General features: G+C 37.9%; 2 protein-coding genes across 3 annotated transcripts; both read left to right on the top strand.

Annotated features, from left to right (window-relative positions):
• The first annotated feature begins 4,230 nt into the window (after positions 1-4,230).
• On the top strand, positions 4,231-19,635 carry LOC137945962 (zinc finger CCCH domain-containing protein 55-like). Of its 2 annotated transcripts, none has more exons than XM_068792080.1 (4): positions 4,231-4,397; positions 15,981-16,481; positions 17,024-18,968; positions 19,518-19,635. In XM_068792080.1, exons 2-4 carry the CDS (start codon positions 16,087-16,089, stop codon positions 19,545-19,547), a joined length of 2,370 nt encoding a protein of 789 aa, XP_068648181.1. In that variant the 5' UTR covers positions 4,231-4,397; positions 15,981-16,086; the 3' UTR covers positions 19,548-19,635. The 2 variants fall into 2 exon arrangements, with proteins under 2 accessions (XP_068648181.1, XP_068648182.1); XM_068792081.1 differs by having other exon boundaries at positions 17,030-18,968.
• A 2,683-nt stretch (positions 19,636-22,318) lies between these two features.
• On the top strand, positions 22,319-25,426 carry LOC137946224 (uncharacterized protein C57A10.07). The gene is made up of 3 exons (XM_068792442.1): positions 22,319-23,319; positions 24,470-24,594; positions 24,952-25,426. Exons 1-3 carry the CDS (start codon positions 22,746-22,748, stop codon positions 25,270-25,272), a joined length of 1,020 nt encoding a protein of 339 aa, XP_068648543.1. The 5' UTR covers positions 22,319-22,745; the 3' UTR covers positions 25,273-25,426.
• Positions 25,427-26,018: the final 592 nt, after the last annotated feature.

Here is a 26,018-nt window from a genome sequence, read left to right on the forward strand (position 1 = left end):
TACCTCATCATAGTCAATGTCGGCTCTCTGACTGTATCCTTTTGCCACTAATCTTGCCTTTTGTTTTTCGACGTCTCCCTTGGCATTTCTCTTCGTCTTGTAAACCCATTTAACACCAAAGGTTTTATGCCCTTTAGGGAGTGGAACGAGTTCCCAGGTATTGTTCTTCTCGATAGCCTTAATTTCTTCATCCATGACATTTTGCCATTTCTTCTCTTGAGCAGCTTCGTGGAAGCTTACTGATTCACAATCAACAAAAAGACAGAAAAGAGTGAGATTACTAGATGGCTCGGTTTCTTCATATATTTCTCAAAGACTTCGTATCCATGGCGCGATTCTTTGGTTCCCACTTGAATGTGACAAAGGTGACTCATCTTCGTGTGCAATTGTAGTAAATGAAGTCGTAGGCTCTAGTTGCATTTCTCCATTTTGTTTGACCGATATTGGTCCGTCTTAAGATGGAGGGGAGATATTGAAGTCACTATCATGAGATCCAAAATCCCATAATCCTTCTTCGTCAAACACCACGTCTCGGCTGATTACTGTCTGGATTATACAGCTCATAGCCCGTGGAATGTGCATCATAACCAATGAAGATAAAACTTTCGCTTTTGTTATCAAGTTTGGTTCTTTTTTCATCTGGTATATGTGCATGAGCTATACTCCCAAAGACTCTTAAGTGGGAGATGCCAAGTTTTTTCCCATTTCATGCTTCTTGTGGTGTTTTTCCCAAAACACTTCTTGTTGGAGATCGGTTTGATAAATAAACCGCACACGCCACAACTTCTGCCCAAAACTCTTTTTCTCCTTCCGGACCTCTTCCGGGTTTTCCTCCTCCTCGTCCCTCTTGTCTTCCTTTTCAGCATAATGGTTCTCATTAGATCTCTCTGACACACTAGCAGTCACTTTGGCCATACCCATCTTGCTCATCATCGTCCTCTTCTCCAGCCCGTGGATTGGCCCCTACAGGTCCTCAATCTTCCTGCTCAAACGCCTGATGAAGATGAGCTGGGCTGCCTCGCTGAGTTCCCGTAGATGAGGGGAAACTTCATCTCGCTATCTTCGTTGATGGAGGTCGCTCTGCCCTGAGCTTCTTTTTCTTCGATTTCTCCGAAAATGCACATCTCCGCCATCCAGAAGGGAAGCTTTGGATCCCATCACTACAGTGAAGGCAACGCGATCGTCACGTAGGGCTTCCTGGCGGGCAACCTTGACCGCATGGGCAGCGAGCATATCCTTCTTCTCTTGCTTCTTCTGTTCTTTATCAATAACGCCGACGAGCACTGTTCGTCTTCCTCCTTTGGCCGGAAACTCCTTCTTTTTCTCCTCGCTTGGCCTTCTCCTTCTCCTCTTCCGGCTTCTTGGAGTCCTCCGTTGGTGGTTTAAGCAGCAGGATGAAATTTTTTCGGAGCTACTGTGGCAACGACAGCTGTAGCGGGGGACGGACCTAGAACGGCCCCTTCGGGGGCCTTCCCCGGGCGTCGAATAGTCAACTCAAGCCTTAACCTGCTCTAATACCACTGTTGGAAATATAACCGACGCTCTCTTACTCACATAAATTTTAACGCTCTTGGACAACAAAGCCTTCTTGAACTTTTCTCTTATTTCTGGATTGTAGATTACATAGTTTACAGTCCTATTTATAGACATTAAGATTTAATTGGCACCGCATACAATTCTCATCTTTGCCGAACACATTTACTGGTTTTGCCAACTTCCTTGCCAACGCATGGTTCTTGCTGACCTCCTTTGCCAACTTACTTGCTAGCGCATGGTTCTTGCCGACCTCCTTTGTGCTAGCACACTGAAAATCCGAACCTTCCTTTTGCTGGGCTTCATGGATTAAGGTTATGTTCCAACAAAACAATCATCTCATCCTAGACTGTCCAAATGACTACAGTCGAAGAGCTTATAAATATGAACCAGGTGACTCAAACTATCAGCTAAGAACTGATTCTGATTCAGACAAGAAGTAATTTACAAGGGAAAAAATTGTGTTTACCCAAGGAATCTGAGGCATTCACACCTGCATCTTCTCCATTTTCAGGGATGAATCATATTTAAGGCTCTTAATCTAGAATAAGATGCTAATGCTTTGGGTGGAGTTGACCGACAAAGCAGAAGCATCTGTAAGGCAGGGCCCTACGTGAAGATTCTCAAACTTTGTGATAACATCAAATGGAGAACCTCTCTGGGAAGAAACTTCTCTTTCTTATGTGATCATTTGTGAAACCCCTTTTTAAAACAATCTCAGATCAATGGTAAGATGCTTCACCTTGTTCTTCATTTTGGAATGCAAAGCAGCCTTGGGCCCTCTATTTTTATGTAAATCAACAAATAGAGTTCTTTAAGGAGAAAAACTCAGCAAATGGTAAATCCCATTCTCCGACCTCCATAGTAATATACCAGGATTCTAAAGAAGTTCTCTACTCTGTCTCAAACTTCTCACTTAAACTCAAATTCTAGCTAGTTAAGGCGTCCTTGAACAACTGAGTTTGATCTCAAATATGACATCCAACAAGTGGATACCATAGTGCCCAATTCCCATATAGTTTTAGATTAATTTAAAATTCTTATTTATAAAATCATTTGTGGGAATCAAATATTCTTTTGAGTTTAAAATCATTCTCCACTTTGAGAGATCCAAACCTCCGACCTTTGTAGTATAATAAAAGATGTTGGAGCTTGTCTAGGTTGTCTAATATGTATGCAATAAAGATGGCATGAGAAAAGAGAAATGATTTTTTCAGTGTTTGACAAACTTTTTCTAAAAAAATGCACTTTAGGGAAATTTACAAAGGATTGAGAGTAGATGCTTGTGGATTTATACCAATAAAGGCTCATTAACTTCTGAGTGGGAGGTTCAGTGGGTAATTTTAAGTTCTCCAAGCCAAACTTGTTATTTTTTTCCCCTTTTGTAAAAAGTTGAGTTTACATTAATTGATCAGTGTAAAATGGATGATCGATCAATTGAGTGTAACAATTATTTTTCCATTTGAATGTGACTTATTGATCAATATCTTCCCGTCGTGTCTGACATTTTAAATTGATCGATTAATGTACAATTAATCAAAATTCACCCTGGTTTTACATTGCAAGTATGATCGATCGTCCTTAACTGGCAAAGTTTTGTATGATCAATCAGTATCAGAAGTTGATCGAACAATCAACAAAAATTTGGGTTACCTAGTTAATATTGATCAATCAGTCCAAATGGGTTGATGAATCATGCTTTATAGCATATATTGGCCATGTTCTGGATGATCGATTATGTTGTATATTTTTGGCTTGTGCACTTCTAGTTAATCGACCATTCTAGTGCCAGTTCATCTAATAGACTTTTAAAGCATGAGAATGAATGATCTTGACTAACATATATGAAATGTGTATATGTATTTGTGAAAACATGTTTGAATGCAAAATATGTCATAAAGCTCCAAATTTGCATTGTACCTCAAAATTTTGATGGAGTGAACAACTCTCTTACATAGACTAAGTTTTTGACATTTCTCCGTGATTCCTAAAACTCTAGTCTTCAATTTTTCTTCAACTTAAAAGGGTACTTCTTCAAGAGTTCTTGATATTCCATGAAACTTGAGGTATTTTGAGAAGGTTGTATCGATTCAATATTTTAGACCTTGAAATTAATGTCTCTTGAAGAAAAATTATCTGAAATACTAAATTTACAATTGTCAACTATCCTATGTAAATTTTAATACAATAAGATACAAATATATAATAAACTAATATAATTATGGGACCAAATATAAATATTGAAAATATAAAATGAAAAATTCCATTTAGTTCAATGAGTTGGTTGATTAGATTTCATCCTACAAACCACAAACCGGTTAAGGAAATTTGGCACAGACAAGAAATCAATAAACATATGTGATGCATATATTTGTTGGTTTCTCCAATAATAAGTATGCATTAATTTGAACAAATGATAATATTTTGTAGTTTTTATGATTAAAGCATAAATTTTCAAATCTTATTTTTTTACTCTTAAAAGTTAATTATCTACAATTATGTAGAGAAAAATATAAATTTAACATTCTATGTGCAGTAAAACTAATAGGGGTTTAAACCGAAGAAGGGAGAGAAAAACTGAGAAGAATGGCTAGTGCACGACTGCATGAGCTATAGCGAAATATCGCAGCAGCTAAATACCCTTGAGTTTCCCATTCAATGTGGGCTTGAAGCCGCTAAGCCGAGCTTTCCCTCCTTAGTCACGAGGGTACCCCTGTTTCTCCTGTACGATCAGGCTGGAGAATGGTAAAAAATTGCTGCAGCATCGTGCTTGGGGTTTGAATGCCCCAAAACCCCACGGACGTCTTCCCACCATTGCTGCGTCCTAGCCAATGTCCTCCGACCGTCTCAATGTGTCGTCCAGGGTCTGCTTTCGTTTTTCTCTTATGAATACTCATTAATTCGGCATGTTTGTGTTGACCCTTTGGGCGTCGTACTTTTGATCTGCTTGAGCGGATTTGCAATGTGTATTTGTTGCTTTGCGTTTTGTCCTTTTAATTGAAATATGGTGAATACCCTTGTATCATAGTGTGTTGAAGCTGCTATCGTGGCAAATCAGTTTCTAGAGTATTTTCTAGTAATTATTTGGTTACATGGTTCAAACTTCTTACTGGTATATATGACGTGTTAAGCTGTAAACGAGTAGTGGCAACTTTGTTGTGGTACTCTGTTCTTTTCAGCTTTGAACCCTTTATTTTGTTTTCAATCCCTCACGAATTGTGTGCTTTATCTCAATGCTTCTTGTTGCTTGCTTAGCGGCCTATCCCTGTTTTTCTTTTGTTTGTGCAATTGGATTCGAAGTCTTGTCTGTTTACTCAAACTTCTTGTGCCATTAAAAAATTATTATTTGCAACATTTCTTTGCTTTTTTATTATAATTGTAACAGTTCTTATGTTCCTAAGTTTAGTATGAGCTAGAGTGTGAACAAGCTCTCAGGGGGCAAAAGAACTAAAGAGAGCCAAAAGAGACCGGATAGGTATTTGTATATATGACTGTAAAAACTCTATCAGATGACTGCATGTTTTTTGTTTTTGATGCCAGTTTTGTTTGATCAAGAAGCTAAAAATGAAGTTAGGCCATTAAAAAAAGCTGTTACTTGATTAGATAATCAGTTAGGGGATTTCATTAGTCTTTCTTTCTGTTCCTGAAAGTCATTAAGAGTTTGATTTCCTTCTCTTAAGGGCCTTGCTTTTTACTATTTGAACTCAAATGTGGTGGGGAACATTTGAAGGACGGAAAGTAGGGTTTTTTTAGCTATTTAAAAAATCAAATAGAGGATAAAAACAATTTGAAAAGTTTGTCGAGCAAAGAATGAAAACTAGAATTTCATTCAATAGGCAAAAGATGGTTTCCTTGTTGCTTTTGGAACCCTTTTGTATGCACATAAACTCAACAAAGTAAAAAACTTCTTTGCTATCTCATTTTAGGAGATAGACTCCAATTAGAAGTTACTGAATCTAGTTCTAATGTGTGGATATAACTTGAAGGGGGGTGTTGAATCATATGAAAAAGAGTAGTTTGGTTGATTCTTATTTATTAGATTATTCCTCTATGTTATGATTAAGTTTGTCTTGATGTATTTGCCATGTCGTTCAAGTTTAGTTGATTCTGGGTTGTAATTAAGGAGTTATTGTAAGTTGGGTCTAGACGGCATTTATGTATCTTTGACTCATTGTGACTTCATTGAGGATTAATATGGAGGGGTCGAATTCCAGACCCCGCAATGAGTGCTGAAATCTGTGCACTCTTTCTCTCTCCCTTGCTCTTCTTTCTCTCTCATCTCCTCTCTATTTCCCAATTTCCACTTTTGCAATTCTCTTAGAAAAGGAGTCAGCAGACCATCTTTCTAGTTTGACGCTTTACAATGATTGTCCCCCTTAATAATGCTGTTATTGCCTTTGCAATTTATTAGCTCGTTTTCTACTTTTTCTCTTTTGCTTTTGTTTTTTTCCTTTGTTTCTATTATTTTGGCTTTGAGGTTCTTTGTTCCTGTTCAGCCTCTAGCCCCCTCTCTCCCTTATAAAATTCTCACCATTCAAAAAAATCTCTTTTTGTTAGGTAGTTGACCGCTTTTTGATGTATTTGCAGCCTTGACTACTGTATCTTTTTGTAAATGTCTCTTCTTGTAATGAAATTCTCATCAAAAGAAGATATGTTGACAAAAAATATGCAGTGAGATAGATCTTCCTTATGAAAAATCACTGCTATTGGGGTCCAATTGGAGGAAACTGTTGGGCTGAGAATGTGTATGCTACATTAAGATGATGACTAGTCTCATCACTTCTTGTCATTGTAATGTTTCAAAATGAAGCATTATGTGCAGTTCTTTATTAAATGGGACACAATTCTATATGATGCTTGGATGTGCGCCAACAAATGGCCTCTGTCTTGTTGGGGGTAAAATCTCATATGATTATTGGTGCTATTAGCGTCACTGAATTTTCTGAAAACAAGAAATAGGCTTGTAAGCTTCATAAGTTTTACCATCTCCTTGGAGCAGTTATTTGAGTGGAATGTTGCAACCTTTTCTGTGTCGAGATTACATGAGGTTCATATTTGGTACCCCTTGATGAGGGAAGCATTGAGCGTAATTTTGATGGTAGTTTTACTGGGGGAGGGGAGTGTGGGTACTACTGGGAACAGTTTGGGAAGGGTCATGCCTGTATGCTTTGGTGCTAATGGAGTTGTTGCTCAACAAAGGCCAAGCTGCATGCCCTCTTAGATGGTCTACGGTGTTTTGTGATTCCTTCTCTGTGCTTCTTCTAGTAGAAGTTGACTTTGTAGTGGTGATTAGCTTGGTTGAGGGTGGTCCTTATCTCTTTAGTGGCTTTTTTTTTTCTTGAGATTATTGACATTGCCTCACAACTTTGTGTTATACGGAAGCATATTCCTAAGGAAGCACTTTGTGTTGGAGGATTTCCTTTCTCCTGTTGTTGTTCATTTGCAACAGAATGTTGTTATGGCCTGTCATTTTAACTGTCCCTCAGTAGTGATTGTGGTTTTTGCTTTTCATTTTTTGTTTCTTTAGCTGGATATGGATTCATTTGATTATATTTGGTGTATCTTGTTTTCCCTTGGGGGGCTTTTGTTGTCAATGTATTGTTTTGTTGAATGAAAGTTTTCTCCTGGCTATTATAAGAAGAAGAACAACACCTGCTGGCATTATAAGAAAAGGAAAAAAAATCCTGCGGCCTATTAATTCCATTAGGCTGCAAGCGAAACGAATACAAGCACCAGGCACAAGGAGATGAGTGATTGTTTCTTCTGCATTTCAAACATTGGTTTTTTGAATGTTGTTCAGAAAGGAATAAGAAAGGAATGTGAATAAGAATCTGGATTTCCCCTCCGTCAGGTTGCCTTAAATTAAATTTTGATCAAAGCTCCTTCTGTAAGAGGCTTGGGCTGGGGTTGTTGGGGTCATAAGAGATGAGGGTGCACAGTTAGTTTGTATTTTCTGGCCCTATTGGCTGGAAAGTTTCTGATGAAGCTGCAATGAGTGCACTAAGGCAACGTTGCAAGCTGTATTTTGAAAATTAATCAGCCTCATAGATTGTTGAAAGGGATTCTTCTATAGTGATTTGTTGGATGAAAGGCAGCTCCAATCCCCCTTGGCATTACAGATATACTAATGAAGATATATGGATTTATGCAAGACCTTTGTTGGTTGTGGCAGCACACATTGAGGACTAGAAATTCCTTGGCTGACTTGCCAAAGAGGGTGTTTCTCGCCGATATCTTGTTTTTGGGAGCTTTTTTCCTTTATAGAATCTTGAGTTTCTTATAGGAAGTCTACAATTGGATATTGTGTGTTTCTAGGTGAAAATTTGATAAGTTGGAAAAGTAAGAAATAGAATGTTGTAGCTCGATCCAATGTTGAAGTAGAGTACAAAACAATGACTCACTCCTTTAGTGAATTGATGTGGATGAGGTCTGTGACACAAAAGTTGGGATTTTAGTAGGATGAGTCCATGACTATGTATTGTGACAATCAAACAACAATATTTATTGCCATAAATCCAGTGTTTCATGAGAGGACAAAACACATAGAGGTGGATTATCCTCTGTAATTTTCTCTGTTAATATATACATCATTTAAAAAAAAAAAAAAAAAAAAAAACGTAGAGGTGGATTATCAAATTTTATTTGGGATGCTGTAATGAAGAAGGAAGTAATCACCCCATATGTTCATTTTGAAGATCAGTTTGGAGATGTGTTAACTACGGCTTTGGGAAAACGTGAATTTATGATATTTTGCATCAAGCTGGGCCTTATGGACATTTATATTCCAGCTTGAGGGGGTGTTAGAAAAGCTACTGAGGGGTGTTTTGGTCATTTTACCTCAGTATGTGTTACAGATCTCTATGATGTCTAACTTTACATGTTTTATTATGTCTATAAACTGAATTTCATGTAATTTGGCTAAGTAGAGTGGGAGATATGAGGAGTTGAGTGGTTTTAGTGTATGAGGGGCATTTTTGTAAATGTATTAAACCCACTTATTAAATAGAGAGGGAGGTTAAGCACAACTCCCGATGAGAGTTTTTGAGTTATCTCGTCCTCTCTCTCTCTCTCTCTCTCTCTCTCTTTCTCTTTCTCTCTCTCTCTCTCTTTTCTCAATTTCTATCTTTTCTCTCTTCAATTTTCACTATTTACCGAACCTGTTTAGGTAGTTTCTAGAATCATGAGAGGCATCTCATTTTCAAATAACTAAGCCTGTTTAGAGTAAATTTCCACTTGGGCAGGGGCTATCTTCCTTGGTAATAAGAACATTCGTCTCTTTCTTGAGCTCACGTGTGATGCGGTCAGCAAAGTTGGATGTTGTGGCCAACTTTGGAGTCTCTGGATCAGAGCTCTTATTCTTTTCCATCTAGCTCTAAGTGGAATATGATAATGCCATGTAGATTTGGGTTTTTCCATGTTTATATTTGGTAAATAAAAATCTACCATAACTTAGATAGTGAAGGTGCTGTCTTACTCTGGTCCGTTAGGTATTTTCGCTCTGCATCAGCAGAAATTCAGGCTCCTCTCCAATGGCTAATCATTTTTTGAGACCACTTGAGCGGCAAACGCCTAATTGAAGGCGGCTCCAAAGTTGTGATATGTTGGTGCTCTTTAAAGTCAGACCCCTCTTGGCATCACTAGAAAGCTTTTCGCGAATTGTTGACATTTTCTCTTTGTTTGAGTGTTATTGTAATCATGTCCCTGGATCAGCTAACTCCCTTGCCAAGCAAGGAGCCTCCCTTCAGTCACTTGTTGTAATATGAGAGCTCCTTACCTCATCTTGTATTTGTAAAGAAAAAAGTTTGAAGGAGGAAGGTTGAGAGAAGAAGAGGGGAAGGAGCTGCTTTGGCTGCATTGGAGTTCTTGCCTGAAAGCATGAGTTTCTCTCTCTCTCCTTTATTAGGGATTTAAGAGATAATTATAGAGAGGACAAAAAGGCCCTTAGTTACAAGAAATCATATAACTCCTACAATACGACTCTGTTTTGAATGAAACTTGATACATAAGAATGTAAAGTAATCATATAAGAATGTAATCTTGTTCTGTATGTCCAATTATGTCTGTGGTCCAAGTTTCATGTAAAAAGGTCATGTAGAATGGGAGATATAAGGAGATTAGGGCTTCACTTAAGTAAGGGTATATCTATAATTGTACTCGATCAACATTATAAATAGAGGTTGGGGGATGTGAATGGCCCTCAACTCAGCTCTTTCTCTTGAACTTTTACCTCTACCCCGTGTGTCCCTCTCATTCCCTCTCTTAAACTCTCTCTCTTCCTACTTTTTTCATGGTATCAGAGCAACTGATCGCATTTGGGAAGGTTCTTTGTCAGTTTTTCATCATTTTGAAGCAGATGTCTACTTTAAGGAAGGATCTTTCTCAAGTTTTTTGGCTACTGGTTGGTAAAAATCCAATTTTTCTTTTTCTTTCTCTGTCATAACCTTGAAGTTACTGGTTCTACTATTCTTAGAACATGTTTTAAACTGCCCAAAAGAGGGTCTTTATGTTGATCTCGGGATGTGTGCCAACTCCCAAGCCTACCTGTGCCGATATCATCCTTGGCATCTGTTGATGTCAGCCCTAGTGTTGCTCTTTTTACACAGTTTGATCTGGAATTTGATTCTTGTGTTGGATTTCTGGATTTTTTGATTTGCGCACATCACCTAATTGCCCTAACCCTAATTTTTTGTGGTGGGGCCCACCTGGGTTCCTTAATTTGAAGTTATTGGAAAGCTTGTTTAATCTGTTTGGTGCTTCTATATATCTGTTATGGCTGATTCCGGTGAAGTTTACACTCCATCTAAAGAATCTTATAATCCTGATGGAAAAGATATTATCACCATCACCTTTGAAAAATTGAATGGTGATAATTATATTACTTGGTCCAGATTTGTTAGGATGTATTTAAAGGGCCGAAAGAAGCTGAAATTTATTAGGGATGATCCTTCTATCCCTTAGGATGATGATTGGGAAGCCGAGGACAGCCAAGTAATGACTTGGATTGTCAACAACATGGAATCTACTATTAGAAGTCCGGTTATGAACTTTAAAACTGCCAATGCTATGTGGTTATCTTTAGAAGCTCTATATGATCCAGAGAGTAATCTTTCCAGGGTATACGAGTTATATACAAATTGTTTTGGCTTGAAGCGAGGTAATAGGAATGTGACAAAATATTGTAGTTCCTTTTTGTGAATTTGACAGGAAATCAATGTTTTTCATTCATTTACTACGGATGAATGGGAACTTAGGAAACAATAAAGTCAACTCTTAGTGGCGAAATTCCTCAATGGTTTGGGTGCTGAATTTGATAGCATAAAGGCACAAGTCCTAACCTCTGTACTACTTTTAATAGGGTAATGAGAACTGAAAAGACTATTTTGCCTAAAACAGGTAAAGGCACTAAAGCGGGTGCAACTACTGCTCTTAAAACATCAGTTGCAACACTTGATTCTACTGAGTCATCTAGAGGATGCACAGGGACTGGCAGAGGTAGCATTAGAGACAGTTCAAGCAAAGGACGAAGCCGTGGAGATGAAAATCTGAGTGAAAGTGTGTCCATTGTGGACGCACTAATCATTATTCGGACATATGTTGGATCAAGTTTGGGAAACCTACTTAGGCAAACTCTACTACACACGAGGGTATTGCCCTAGGGTCTGACACTACAACACCTGGTGTCCTGGATGAACTGCAACAATTAATTCAGTAGCAACAACAGATTTCATAATGTATGGCACAACTCTCCATTCCTTCTGCATCCTTGGTTCATATTGCTCCTCCCACAGGTATGTCTGCATTTTTAGTGTCTCATTCCCAATCTTGGGTACTTGATTTTGGAGCTACAAAACACATGTCCGGTATGTCGTCCTTATTTTTTGACTTAAAAGAGTCTCTCCCTGTTAAGCATGTTAACCTCGCTGATGGGTCAGTTTCACTAGTACAGACAGTAGGGAATGTTGTGCTTGCTTCCTTTCTTTCGCCTCAGTCTGCATTGCTAGTTCCAAAATTTCCTTTGAATTTGCTATCCATCAGTCAGTTTGTTAAGTCCATGAATTGTTCTTTAACCTTTTACCCTACTCATTGTGTTTTTCAGGATCTCATGACGAAGAAGATGATTGATTCCGCTCGTGAGAGAGGGGACTGTATTATTTGGACGGCCACAAACCAGATAACACTCTGCATACGCTATAAACAACTGATTCACCTTTACAATGGCATCTCAGACTAGGTCATCCATCACCCGTAAAGCAGATTCAAGTAGTTCTAGAACTACCTTCCTATATTACTTTTCAGTGCGAGTCATGTCAACTGAGCAAGCATCACCTGAGTTCCTTTCCAACTTCATCTCATCAGACAAACAAACTATTTGAGCTTGTCCACTTAGATCTCTAGGGTCCTTGTCCTGTAACTAGTCAGTTTGACCTTAAGTATTTTATTTCCTTCATTGATGATATCAGTAGAACTCCTTCAAGAAAAATATGAAGCCTTTGATGTATTTCAACTCTTTTCTAATGAAATAAAGAATCAGTTTGCAATCTTTGTCAATATCTTGTGTACAGGCAATGGCCTTGAATTTATGAATCGGAAGTTTGACTCTTTTTGTCAATCTCAAGGGATTGTTCATCAGACTTCTTGTGTGTTCACTCCACAACAAAGTGGAGCTGTTGAACGCAAGAATCGTCACATACTTGAGGTGACTCAAACTATGTTACTTCATATGAATGTCCCCAAGTCATGTTGGGGTGATGCTGTCCTCACTGCATGTTTTCTGATATATAGAATGTTGTCCTCTATTCCTAACGGTAAAATTCCTATTCAGATTGTACTGCCCACTGCGTCTATGTTTCCTATACCACCTCGTGTTTTTGGGTGTGTATGTTTTGCACATATTTTTTATCTATCCAGGGATAAATTGTCTCCTCATATTGTTAAATGTATAGTTTGGGCTACTCTCGGACACAGAAAGGGTGCAAATGTTTTAGTCCATCTATGAGGAAAAACGTTTGTATTATTTGATGTTACTTTCTTTGAGGATGTTCCATTCTTTGAGTCTTCAAGGTCTGAATCAATTTCTCCTATTCCCTTGGTACCCTGTCATGTAATTCCTATTCCAGTTAATGATTGTATTCAGACTTCACATGATGCTTCTACTGAGAAACCACTACAGGTATATCAGTGCCAACAACAACCATCTCCTCCCGTTCCATACCCCTCTCTCCCGCCAGACCAAGACTTTGCATCATCCCTTGATTATAAAGTAAGTGATCTTTACCTTCCTATTGCTCTTCGCAAAAGGTGTTCGTAAAAGTACTCTCCATCCTCTATCTCACTATGTCTGTTTTGATTCCTTATCTGACAATTATTGTAAGTTTGCTTTGTCTATCTCTACTTGCACTATTCCTTCTTCAGTGCAGGATGTTCTGTTGACTCCTCATTAGAAGAAAGCCAGGGATGTTGAGATGGAAGCACTGGTTAATAGAGGGAGTTGGGAGCTTTCCGATCTGCCTCTAGGGGTTGCAATAGTTGGTTGGTTTGTTAAAAGATATAAGGCATGCCTCGTTGCCGAAGTATATACCTAGGCCATTGGGGTGGATGTATTTGAGAGCTTTTCTCCGGTTGCTCACTTGTCTTCTGTCAAATTACTGGTATTTGTTGCAGTACATCGAGGCTGGTCTCTGTTTTAGTTGGATATTAAAAATGCATTCTTGTATGGTGATCTTGAAAAGAGGTCCACATGGCGCAACCTCCAGGGTATGTTGCTCAGGCGGAGACGCATAGGTATGTCGACTCAAGAAAGCTTTTTATGGCTTAGAACAGAGGCCATGAGCATGGTTTGGAAATTTTAGTCAAGTGGTTATGTCCATGAGATTTCATAGAAGTCACTATGATCACTCACTATTTATTTTGAAGAGATCATCTGGAATTATTATCTTATATATCATCTTATCAGGGAGTGACAGATCAACATTGAAGAAGTTAAATCCCACTTAGTCACTTTGAGACTAAAGATCTAAGTCACTTAAAAATATTTTTATGGTATTGAAGTTGCAAGAAGCAAGGAGGGAACGACTTTGACTCAGAGGAAGTATATCACTAACATGCTTAAAAAATATGGACTTTTGGGAGCTAAACCAGTTGATACACCTATGGAGGTAAGACATGATCTTCATGATGATCAAAGTTTAGAATTGAAAGATAAAACAATGTATCGGATATTAGTTGGTAAACTCATTTATGCTACAATTACTACACCGGATATCTCATTTGCAGTCACCGAGGTGACTTAGTTCATGGAGCATCCACAGAAGATTCATCTGGAAGTTGCACAAAGAATCTTACGATATTTGAAAAAAGCACCAGGAAAAGGTCTTCTCTTTAGACCTAATGATCACTTGAGGATTGACGTTTTCTTTTATGCTGATTATGCAGGCTCCAAGTATGACCGAAAATCAACCATTGGATACTGTGCATTTCTGGGAGGAAACCTAATCAGATGGAAGAGTAAGAAACAAAATGCGATTGCCCAGTCTACAGCAAAAACTGAATACAGAGCAATGACTCACACTGTCCGTGAGCTAATGTGGTTGAAATCTATTACCCAGGAGTTAGGCCTCTGTGAAAAGGATCTTATGACTATGTATTGTGATAACTAGGCAACAATCTTCATATCTAGCAATTTGGTTTTTCAAGAGAGAACAAAGCATATAGAGGTAGTTTGTCATTTCATTCGAGATACATTGATGAAGAAAGAGGCAACAACCTCATATATTTGATGTGGTGGTCAACTCGGCTATGGCTTCACTAAAGCGCCAAGAAAGCGTGAGTTTCTGAACTTTTGTGGCAAGCTTGGACTTTTTTAAATATACGTTCCAGTTTGAGGGGGAGTGTTGAAAAACAAGTACAGTGGCATTTTGGTCATTCTACTTTATCTATATTTATATGTCTTTATGTAATCTTGTTCTCTATGTCCAATTATGTCTATGATCCAAGTTTCATGTTTTTTTTTAAATGATGCTGAATCCAAGTTTCATGTTAAGAGGATATATGTTGAATGGGAGATATAAGGAGAAAAGATGTATTTGTAATTTGTACTTGATCAGCATTATAAATAGAGGTAGGGGACGTGCACCCCTCCCAAACAAGCTCTTTCTCTTGAGCTTTTACCTCTCCACCTCTCCCTCTCATTCTCTCTTCAACTCTCTCTCTTCTTACTTTTTTCACTGGGATAACACAAAACATGGGAAATAAACAAGTGCCCCTGAACTGGTATTTTAACAGTATTTTGTTCCTGGCTTGCCTTGAATAAAATTTGTTTTCCTAAAAAAAAGGCCAAAGTTGTTTGTAGGAATAAAAACCACATTAATTAGAGCATGAAAAGATCTTGTTCTGATTATTTTGGAAGAGGCTTCTTAACTTTAGCTGATCATTTTGGTATGACAATGTTCACTGATTGTATTTCAATTAATTGTAGCATAATGTTCGCCATGATGTTTCAGCTCTGTTCTCTTTTATGTCTAGTAGCATGACCTCTTTTGTATCTTTTCTTTCCTTCACCAATGAAATTCTCACTATTCAAACTATTTGTATGATGTGATTTACCTGGGCATAACTCTGTGCACTCATTCAAGGTATTAAAATTTTTCGTCAACAATTGGAGATACATGTGCGATCATTAGTAGGTTGGCTTGCAGAGGATCTTTGCTATGGTGTTTGGTCAGTTATTGTGGTGAAATTTGTGCTCTATCTGGTTCTTAGCGAGTTTCTTGGATTCTTGTTGTTCAAAATGCTAATTCCCTGGCTGATAATTTCTCTTTCACTGGCGTCCCATTGCAATCTCTTGTAGCTATTTATTCCTTTTGCTGTTGATGTTCTACTGGAAATTGTTCTGGCTCCTTTTTGTATTTTTAATTTTTTTTCAATGCTATTGTACACGCATGCCACACCCCTTTCTCCTGGTGAGACTTGAATCTAAGACCTCACTAGAAAACCACCGTTGGCCCAATCCGCGCTCTTGTTTCTTGTATATTTCTTTTGGTGGGAATCATGTTGTAAGGACTGAAAATTGTATTACTGATTCATTAGCATGCTTGGGGGGTTTCTTTGCAATGTTCATGGGTGATTCATTCCCTTTAGGGCTTGAATTTAGTCTTTTTGGGAATGCTTCTACTTTTTTTTGTAATGTTCCTTCTATATTATCTTTCTTGATGAATTTCTCGTTTTACTTAAAAAAAAAAGGTTAGAAGACCTCTTTATAATCAGTTTCAAAAAAAAGAAAAAGACAAAAAGAAAAGAAAAGCCTCTTTATGAATATTTCCATACATTTTCTGTTCATATTGATCCAGCAGCTAGTCAGAAAGCTATCATCTGTGATAACTCACTATGCTTATTGTCAATTTTTTATCTCAACCATCTTACCACTTATTATTCTTGTTCGAATGCTGCAGGTACTTCACAAAATTTGCTCTCTGAAATAAGAAACCGACAGTGAATATTACTTGGCTCGAGAAATCTTAATAAGTGGACCTGTGGCTTCTTCAGGAGGAGACCAATATGCGTGAAGAAGTTAGGAGGAGACGCTCTAAATGGGATTTAGTAGCAGAACCTAATCACCCAACTGATGGTGCATTAAATAAGGAACAGAGTGAGAAACTGGGATGGACTTCTTTGAGAAGTCCTCATGCCCATGATTCAGAGCACCTCTATATGGAATCAAATGATTCTGTGAAATCTAAAGAAGGAATGGGGAGATCTTCTTGGGAACATATGTATGAGAATAAGGAAAAAGGGAGAAGTGGGAATACTCATAGGGAGAAGATTTCACCTACAGCTGGGATGCATGGAGCAGATGAGGATTATAGTAATAGAAAGTTGCCAAGTCATGATTCGTGGAGGGAAAGGAGTCGTAGTCGGTCTCCAAGGGGAAATTATGGCCGAAGGTTACGCAGGTTTGTTGTCCATACTCCATACCCGATTATGTGTGCTTTGCTTATCATTTCTTCATTAAGAGTGTCATATTGGGCAACTTTTCATGACGTTGCTATGGCTAACTGATGTTCCCTAGCTGAAAACAGCATCTTGGTTTGGAAATGTTGGTCCACCTCCACCAGACAATCTAAAATGATGACAGTAAGCAATTTCTTTTAGTATGGAATGCCACTTTTAGTGCCTGGGATTAAAAGGGTTGAAAATGAAATCTGTAATTGCTAAAATATAATATCATTGGTCTATGATTATTTGATAAATAGTTGAGAGAAAGGAGAATTTATCAACTAAATGAAATTGCCTTTAATGTGAACTAATAACATATTACTGTTCCATCTACTAGTTTCCCTTGATGATGGCCATTCTGATGGTTTTTAGAATGGGTACAAGTTTGAGTCCTGACTAACATATTTGTGTGACAAAGTTTTTATTAGTGCTCATGATGCAGGCTCTTGCCATTAGTTTGCTATTTGTTTTCCTCATTTTGTGGATATGACCTATGCAGGAGCAGAAGCCCAGGCCCTGATCTTGGTTTCAAGCGTGAGCCAGAGAGGTGGACAGACAAAAGTAGAGGTGGTCAAAGAGGATCAAATGTACCATGCAAGGATTTCATTGCTGGGAGATGCAGGAGGCAAAGCCAATGTAGGTATCTTCATGATTATATTGATGGTCAGAAGCAGTATGACACGCTGCCATCTGAAAGTAGAGGTGGAAGTAGACAAGAGATTGGAGATCATTCAGGGTATGAAGCTTATACGGATTCGCGGGAACCACAAAGAGATAATAGCAGAGCTCTGATTCCTTGCCATGATTTCGAGAGAGGGAAATGCCAGAGAGGTTCCACTTGCAAATACCTTCATCAAGGTGCTAATGTCAGGTATAACACAACCAGACAATGGGCCCATGACAGAAGAGAAACTGATGTATCCTCTGGACATGACCGGAGGCATGAACATGAACCCCGTAGATTTAGTGACATCCCATGCAAGTATTTTGCCGAAGGATGTTGCCGTAATGGAGACAATTGCAGATTTTCTCATCAAGGTTCAGTACATGGTGGGTCTGCAGGGTCACCTTTGGATGACTTGTGGAGTCATAATTTAGGTACGAAGGATAGATCTAGAGAAGGTCCAAAATGGGGCAATAATGCTGTTGATGAAAATATGCCTGCTTCTGTTCTTCAAGGCTGTGATAAAAAGGGTGTGAATGCGGGTTCTGGTGTTGAGGATAATCAATCATTTGACGGGCAAAGGAATAATTTTATGTCTGATAAAAATTTATCAGTGTCTTTAACGTGGGGAAAAAGAGACAATGGCAGTAGCAGAGGTTTTCCCGAGGAGGCAACCAGAGAGATGAATTCTCACAGCATGGATAGAGAGGAAAGTGTACGGGATCTTCAAGACTTTGTACATCATCAGGATCTTAACAAGGACATGAGGCTGCCGACGTTGCCACCTGAGGCTCCTCAAATTGTTAAAGTAAATAACGACATCCAGACACCTGAAAATCATGCTGTTAATCCCCCAGCACTGCAAAGCTTCAATCCACCTGTATTGAATCCACAAATAGTTTTCTCTTCTCCAGTTGGACTGAGTTTGGACCTGAAGTCTTATTCAAATACAGAGTCACTACCATTGTCTGATCAGAAAGTTATTTCAGATAAAATTTTTGAAGCTCCTGCTGCATCAAATGTTGTAACCAGTGAACAGGTGGCACAGTTAACTCATCTTTCTGCCTCACTGGCTCAGATATTTGCAAATGGACATAACCTTCCTCAATTATTTGCGTCTTTAAACCCTCCCAACGCTCTTCCAGAACTGAATTCTGGGATTCATCAAAAACAGTATGACCCTCTATCTGACTCCGTTGAAGCTGCTAAGCCCAATGTCAATGATCAGTCAGAGTTGTCATCAGATAACATCATTGAACATCCTCCCAGTCAAGAATCAAAAACACCGATGAAGACCTTAGATCCACTTCCTCTGTCCGATGAACTTACTGATGGTGATCCTCACAAGAGTTGCGTTGTAGAAGAAAAGCCACAATCAGTGCATGAAAATCCAGAGTTCCAACAACTTCTGCAGAATACGGAAACTGGAATTGTAAGTGAAGCAGATGCACCAACTACTGAGCAGGGACAGGATGAGAAAGAACTGGCTAATAATGTGGAGGACATAGAGACTGAAGCTGGGACTGATGCAGAGGGTAAGAGAAGTAAGGATGCCAAGGGGGTTCGAATGTTCAAATTTGCACTTGTGGAGTTTGTTAAAGAGATGCTGAAACCTACCTGGAAAGAAGGTCACATGAGTAAGGAGGCACACAAAACCATAGTCAAGAAAGTGGTTGATAAAGTGACAAGCTCTGTACGTGTCCCTAATGTACCTCAGACACAAGAGAAAATTGATTCATATCTCTCACATTCTAAACCCAAACTTTCAAAACTTGTACAGGTTTGTGCTGTTATTCCTTTTTTTCAGATTAGTTATTTATTCATTTTATATATCAGGCTTAATTCTTAAAATGTTCTTAAAATGTTCTTAATCTGACAAATGTTCAAGTTTCTTAGTAAAATAAGGCTACTCTTGAGGCAGCAAACATCATGATTATGAGATTATCATAAAAAAAGATTATCATGATTATGAGATTGTTCGACGAAAGAAAATCATGATTTTGATCTTACTTAAGAATCTTAGTTTTGAAATGTATAGGACTGCCAAAATTGACATTAAATCTTCGATATTCTTGAAGAAAATTCTTTCCCTTTTTTTTCCTTTTTGGGAATTGAAGATATACTCATCATATTTGAAGTGTTTTCCAACCTTCTAATGACTTCTTAGACATACACTATTTGTCAGATTGAATGGAACCATGAACTCTGTTGGGGCAACCCTAATTTATCTGTCCTATCTTTCAGAATATTAGGAAACTCGACGATTTTATTTTAGTGTATTTACAGTAATCCTTTATTGCTGTTAATTGGTGTATTATTTCACTTTCAGGCTTACGTGGAAAAGTATATGAAGAGTTAGTACAATACTGGCACCCTGCAAATGGTCTCTGTAGTCAAGATAGCTCAACTGGTTCTATTTTTATTACATTGTTTTCTGTTCTTCCCCTCTCCTCGCGTGTTGAATTTTGTATATCTGCCTTCTCTCAAATCCAGGTCGACCTGCCTGAAGGTGGTTCGATCACTGACTTATGTTACAGTTCTGCAAGATCATAAGACATCAGTGTCACCATTGGCTATTTGTCTCGGGAAAAAAAAAAAAATGCATGATGTGATACCAGGTTTCAGGAAGAGTAAAACTTTTAGGCTTATTCTGGTGAGCAATGGGGGTTCATAGTTTTAGCCTTTCTTGCAAAAAAAAAGCTTTCAATTCGTGTTAGAGAAGGATCTATGGACATGCTGTTGTAAGCTTTCAGTGTTGCCGTTTCAGAAGAGAATGCAAGTGATGGAACCCAGCAGGAACTCAAAAGTTTCTTCTGATGATTAACTGAAGTCTTAACTGAGTTCAGTTTGATTGAAACCAACCAATAGGTTGATCCGAGTACAAAAACCTCAGATTAAATTCATTCCTCTCTGAGTCATAACTGAGTTAAGCCAAATTTGTTGAATACACCTGAACTGAACCGCCTACATTGATAACGAAACCAACTCGTCCTGTTTGTGAGTTAATTCGTTAAGGGGGGGGGGGGGGGGGGCCTAGTGCACATGACTCAGGACATGATATTCAAGTGCATTACGCAGTTCATGTCCTGATGTCGTTAGGGGGCGGAAAGTGTTTTCCGCCCGATACACTTTCCGCCCGATTTTGAGAATCATCCACTTGATTCTCTCGCGCGGGCTCTCTCTGGCTCGATCGTCTCTGTTTTTTTTTTCATTTCGATCGTTTCATTCCCGCACACAGCGACTCTCGTTCCCGCAGCCCTCTGTCGTCTCCGTGAAGCCCAAGCTCTCTGCTCGTTCTCTCGTCTCCGTTGTCTCTCTCCGGTCTCCCTCTCTACTACCGCCGTCTCTCTCCGGTCTCCCTCTCTCCGGTTTTCCCGCAGCCCTCTCTCGTCTCCGTTCCCGCAGCCCTCTCTCGTCTCTGCAACCCTCTTTAGTCTCCATTCCCGCAGCCTTCTCTCATTTCCGCAGCCCTCTCTCATTCCCGCAGAGCACGGGAGGCCGAGCATTTACAGAGCTTCTCGGCCTCCCTCTCTTCTCCCTCTCGGCGTACCGTCGGAGCGCCGCCTCTGTTGGCATTGCCCACCGTCGTCGCCGATCGTTGCCTTTGCCTAGCCGTCCCCGTCGCCATCGCCCCGCTGGCTCGCTGCTGAGGAAGACGAAGATGTTTAATTTTTCCTAAGTTAGGAAAAATTAAACTATCTTCATCAAAATTATTTATTTATAATTTTTATTTATAAATTACTATATTAAAATATTGATTTAATAGTTATAATTAAAATATTGTTAAAATAAATATTTGATAAATTATTTTGGCATAATTATCTGATTGTTATAGTTAATTAAACCAATGGTTTTAAATTTTGTGATAATATATTATTAATTAATAATACATAAAATATATTATGTACAAATATATAGTGTGTTAAAGTTATGATTAGATCAATTTTTTCTCTTAAATTATTCATTTTTAGGTTAAAATATATCATATGTTATTAATAAATTAATAACTTAATGTATTACTTTTTTATTTATTTATAATGTTATTTATTTATTATTTTTAATTAATCATATACGTATTTCATTGGCTCATGTAATTACCATATTAATGTACAATAAAATATCTAATTCAATTAATAAATATATTAGTATATTTAATTATACATTCAATAACTTATTCGTGTAGTAATAATGGTTGTTTTACCTAATTTGGGGTTTAAGGATTATGTTGTAATTAAGTGCACTGTAAAGGTTTAGAAATTCTCTTGTTTTTTATGTTTTTCTCATGTTGGGGCACTAACACTGGAAACTGTTTTCCAGTGCACATGAAGTCGTCAACACTAACACAAATTCTTACCTGATCTTCATGAACATGACATGACATGATCTTCATGTTGGACATGACTTGATCTTCAAGAATCCACTTTGGGGCACTAACCCCCCCTAAGTGTTGCAGCTTCTACTAATGCTTTGGTTCTTAATGTTATTAGTAGAAATTCAAGAAAACTGTAAAAATTAGCATATATTTATAAAATTCCTAAATATATAGTATTCTTTTTATTAAATAAAATTGTAAAAATTCTCTAGAAATGGAGGAAGACCATCCTTGTCCTGTTATGATTGAACTGCGCAATTAAAGGCGGAATTTTAGGGTTTAGGGTTTAGGGTTTTCGATCCAAATCCACCATAGAATGTCTAGCCGAAGTGAAGATGTTTTTTCCTAACTAATATACTCAAGATTTTTTTTATTTGAAGTGAAAATGTTTTCTTATCGAGAACAATTTTTTATTCATATGAGAAAATATTTGTACCCCGCTTTATTAAAATGATTATATTGTATCCAATTATTAGATTACTTAAATAAAGAAAATGAGTTAAATATAATATAAATATATATTTAATGATTAATTTTATTTTTTATAATATTTAATGTTATTGATATTATTATTTTTAGGTATTATATAAAATTTATTTTAATTATAAATACAGAATATAATTTTATAATTTATTTAATTTTTACACGTTCTCAATAAAATAGGAAATAAATAAATTTCAAGTAATCCATTTCTATTCTTACCCGTTTACAGTCATGGCTCACGTCAAAGGTTTGTTTTTCGTCGGTCAAGGCTCCGACTGCCTCGTCCTGAGTCAGCTTCTCGTTGGTTATTTGAATCTCAATCTTGCAGAAGCCTTACTGGAACGAGCACGCAGAGTTGGTCCCGGGGGGAATCTCCGTTCCCTAGTTTCTGAATAAAGATCGATTAACCCAGGTCAGTTTTCCTTATTTCCCGCACTCCAGTTACCAGACACATCTTCGACATCATGCCACTTTTGTCTCTTGCAAGAAGGATGAAGCAAGTGTGTTTGTGACATTTTCTGCTTCGATTCTGGTTGCATCCTGTGAATAAGTGACTTCATACCAGTTACTCTATTATTTTATCGGTTATAACCTCAGCTGGATATGATTGATTGCCCCTTCTAGTCATACCAGACGTAGGAATTTCCATCTGGTTATGGTTTATTTTTATTTCATAATCCGCATGGAGGAACAGATGCAGCGATGAAATTTGGGCAGGGGAGCCCCAAGTCCTTTCCTGCTTACCGACGTGGGGACTTCGATTTAGAATCGGGAAACTCTAAGAAAACACGAAGACCCAAGGCTTCGTCGTCTAATATGCTCAAATCAATTGTTAACCGACTGCATTACTATTACAAGCTCCATCCTCTCTTAATTTTCCTCATTTCACTATCCTTGGCGGCTACAATTTTACTGATTCTGTCGGCTTATGAACATGGGTTTCGAGTGACAAGTTCCCAAAGAAAACTTGATTTGAGTTCGAGCTCTTATCCCTTTGCAAATCTGCGAAATCTTGTTATGGTGGCTGGACATTCTATTTATACTAGTAGTAGTTGTGGGAAGGTTGATGAGGAAGATTCTTGGTTTCTGGAGCCGTATCAGAAGCATCCAGGCCAATCTGCTACCTTCTTAACACATATTAAAGAAGGTGTTGAGATTGCTGCAAAAGATGAGAGAGCTTTGCTTTTGTTTAGTGGTGGAGAGACTCGGAAAGATGCCGGGCCAAGAAGTGAAGCACAGAGTTACTGGACAGTTTCTGAATCAAAAAATTGGTTTGGTGAGTTACTGAGTTTTCAGTTTTTTAATTTAATTTGGTTTCTTTGAGAAAAGAGTACTTTGGTTTCTCTGAAACTGGAACTTCCTAAATGCACTTGATGTACAAACAGTATTATATAGGTGGGTTATTTGACTGAAGATGAAGAAAGAATAACATTTCTATAGGCTGTACTAGTAGATCTGCTTTCATGAAGAGAATGTTTAGGACCAGCATACTCGTATGTAGAGAAACCAAAATATAAAGTATCTAAGACTCAATTTAGCCTGTCACTTGTTTTATCTGATTTAATATTCAATGAGTCTTCATGAAAGTCTACTTCTAGTTAGGAGATATTAGTTTCATCCTTTCTCTTGATTTCTGTTTAGTGCTTCTGTACTTACCTTTTAATTTTTATTCTCATGATGAAATATTTTCCTTCAATGTGATGGACTTTTCATATAAAGCAAAGAAGCTAGTGATTTGATGAACAACTCCTGACCACTGCCTTCTATCGAAGTTCTAAAAATATTTGTGGGGAGATTTTACTGCATGTTGAATAACAATCCTATCTTGTACTAGGTCAAAATAAGCCCTCCAAACATTCAAAAGAAAGCAGAGCAATAAAGCTCTTCAAAGATGAAATTAAGAGTCAACAGAGAGAGCAGAGGCCCATGTAGCCATTAAAGACTAGTCTCATCTTTTGTGATCTCGTAGATTAGTCATGGGTGGAGTTTTGCCTCCAAATGAATTTTATATTTTCCATCCAGCAAGTTCAAAAAATGTATCTGGTTGTCGCTCAAAAGATTGCATTCCAGTATTTCTTGTTGACACTTGTACCATCAGATGGCATGGGATCCTTACATTTATTTCATTTTCCATTGAATTGTGATGCGCCGTTTATCTACTTAATAAACTCCAAGGAGATGCTTGTGATCAGAGAGTCTGACAGAGAACAAAGCATACATGCTTAGGATCTCGATGGTTGCACAAATGATAACACTTTTGGACTAGTATGGGATACTTTTTTTTTTTTTTTAATTGAGCATAACATCCAGAATTTTTGCAACATTTGGAACGCATAAACTACCTCATGCAATCCACATAGATCAGGTTGGTTTTTTAATGGTTTTGATCATCTTTTTTAGTTGTATTGTTTCCATTTCTCTTGTAGGCAAACAAGAGGCTGTCAGATCAAGAGCTCTTACTGAAGAACATGCAAGAGACAGCTTTGAAAACCTTCTGTTTAGTGTTTGCCGGTTTCGGGAGCTCACTGGCGTGTATCCACATAACATAACTGTTAAGTCTTTTCTTCCAGATATCTTGTATTCTGATGTTCAGTCGTCTTGCATTTAGAGTCAATGTTGCAATAAAATGCCTCAGCTACGTAAGCTTTGAAATTTATGATATTTTACCGAAAGAGTTAAATATTTCTTATTGCTGAAATAATCTACTTTTCTAGAAAAGAAATAATAAACAATGAAATAATCTAAACATACAGACTAATCCTGCATTTCTGAAATATGCTTGTTTACATCTACTTTTATTCATAACTGTTCATATAGGAACTGTCCTTGTTTTTATAGTCTATGAATCTGTCTGCAACATCAAAGTATAACTTTAAGGGTTTAAAGTTCTTGCCATTGTTATCATTAGGTTGTGGGTTACGATTTCAAAGAGGAGAGATTTGCACACCTTCACCGCTCTGCGATTGGGTTCCCAGAAGCAAGGTTTTTTTATGTTGGTACCCCAACATCTTCTACTTCAACAAAGGCAGCCATGAAAGGTGAAGCTCTAGTGAGGGCTCAATTTCTGGAAGACCCATATGGGTGTTCAGGATCTCTTTGGCGAAAGAGGCTCACTCGAGACCCATTTCACCGTTCTATCCCTTATCCTGTTGGGTGCCCTGAGTTGTCAGGATTGTTCAGTTATTGTGGTTCAGCTCCTTATCCAGGAACACTTCCTTGGCCACAATGACAATCGAAAATGCAGAGGCTTGACCATTGTCATGCCTATTGTGAAGTTTCCCTTATTCATGTTTCACTTTGTTGTACTTATGGAATGATAATGATGAAAATGAAGCTTTTTACAGGTAAGACTTAAAAAACTTTTTGGTCCAATGCAAGTAAGCTTTAGTCACTTACGGAAATGTCAGAATGTCATCTTCACCATTTTGACAATGTTCTAGATAGATCGTGGAAACCTGGAATTTGCTATAATCTGCCATCTTGACTGGTAGTTTATGCAGCTATCTTTCTCCATTCAGAGTTCTTTGATTACAAAGAAAGTAGGAGACAAGAGAATATGACGAGTGACAAAAAAGAAGAGGAAATGTTCTCTTTTCATTTTTTGACTGTTCAAAGAAAATACAGAAGGAAAATGAAGACAGAAAAACTGCTTGGTGTTCTTGTGTACCAAATTCAAACAGAGCGATAAAAACAGAGTATGGAAAACGAAGTTGACCTTTCCTGTTTGAAATCTTCCTATTTGTGTTTGTTTCTCTCGTTTTCAACCTTATCTAATGAACAATGCAGGAACTTAATATAGAAAATGGAAGGTGAGGCTTTCCTTTCTTTGGTCTTTTCTATTGTTGTAAGAACTAGACTGGCCGATTTGCAGATAGGTCAGACTACTTTCCTCAAAAATGGCTGAACCAGCTAGACAGATCGGTTCAAACAGAAAATCAGCTCTGCTGAAAAGGTCCTGCTTGGTGTAGCTAATGT

This window comes from Aristolochia californica, unplaced genomic scaffold (genome assembly GCF_029961685.1).
Source record: "Aristolochia californica isolate CCGP_79_NKW_82.1479 unplaced genomic scaffold, dmAriCali1.0.hap1 SCAF_12, whole genome shotgun sequence".
NCBI classification, from domain to species: Eukaryota; Viridiplantae; Streptophyta; class Magnoliopsida; order Piperales; family Aristolochiaceae; genus Aristolochia; species Aristolochia californica.

Bases quoted from the DNA above. Each gene is read 5' to 3' on its own strand.
- LOC137946224 (XM_068792442.1), top strand. From the start codon at position 22,746: ATGAAATTTGGGCAGGGGAGCCCCAAGTCCTTTCCTGCTTACCGACGT. The intron at 23,320-24,469 runs GTGAGTTACTGA...TTTCTCTTGTAG, and splicing joins TGAATCAAAAAATTGGTTTG to GCAAACAAGAGGCTGTCAGA. The intron at 24,595-24,951 runs GTTAAGTCTTTT...TGTTATCATTAG, and splicing joins TGTATCCACATAACATAACT to GTTGTGGGTTACGATTTCAA.
- LOC137945962 (XM_068792080.1), top strand. From the start codon at position 16,087: ATGCGTGAAGAAGTTAGGAGGAGACGCTCTAAATGGGATTTAGTAGCA. The intron at 16,482-17,023 runs GTTTGTTGTCCA...TGACCTATGCAG, and splicing joins TATGGCCGAAGGTTACGCAG to GAGCAGAAGCCCAGGCCCTG. The intron at 18,969-19,517 runs GTTTGTGCTGTT...TTTCACTTTCAG, and splicing joins AACTTTCAAAACTTGTACAG to GCTTACGTGGAAAAGTATAT.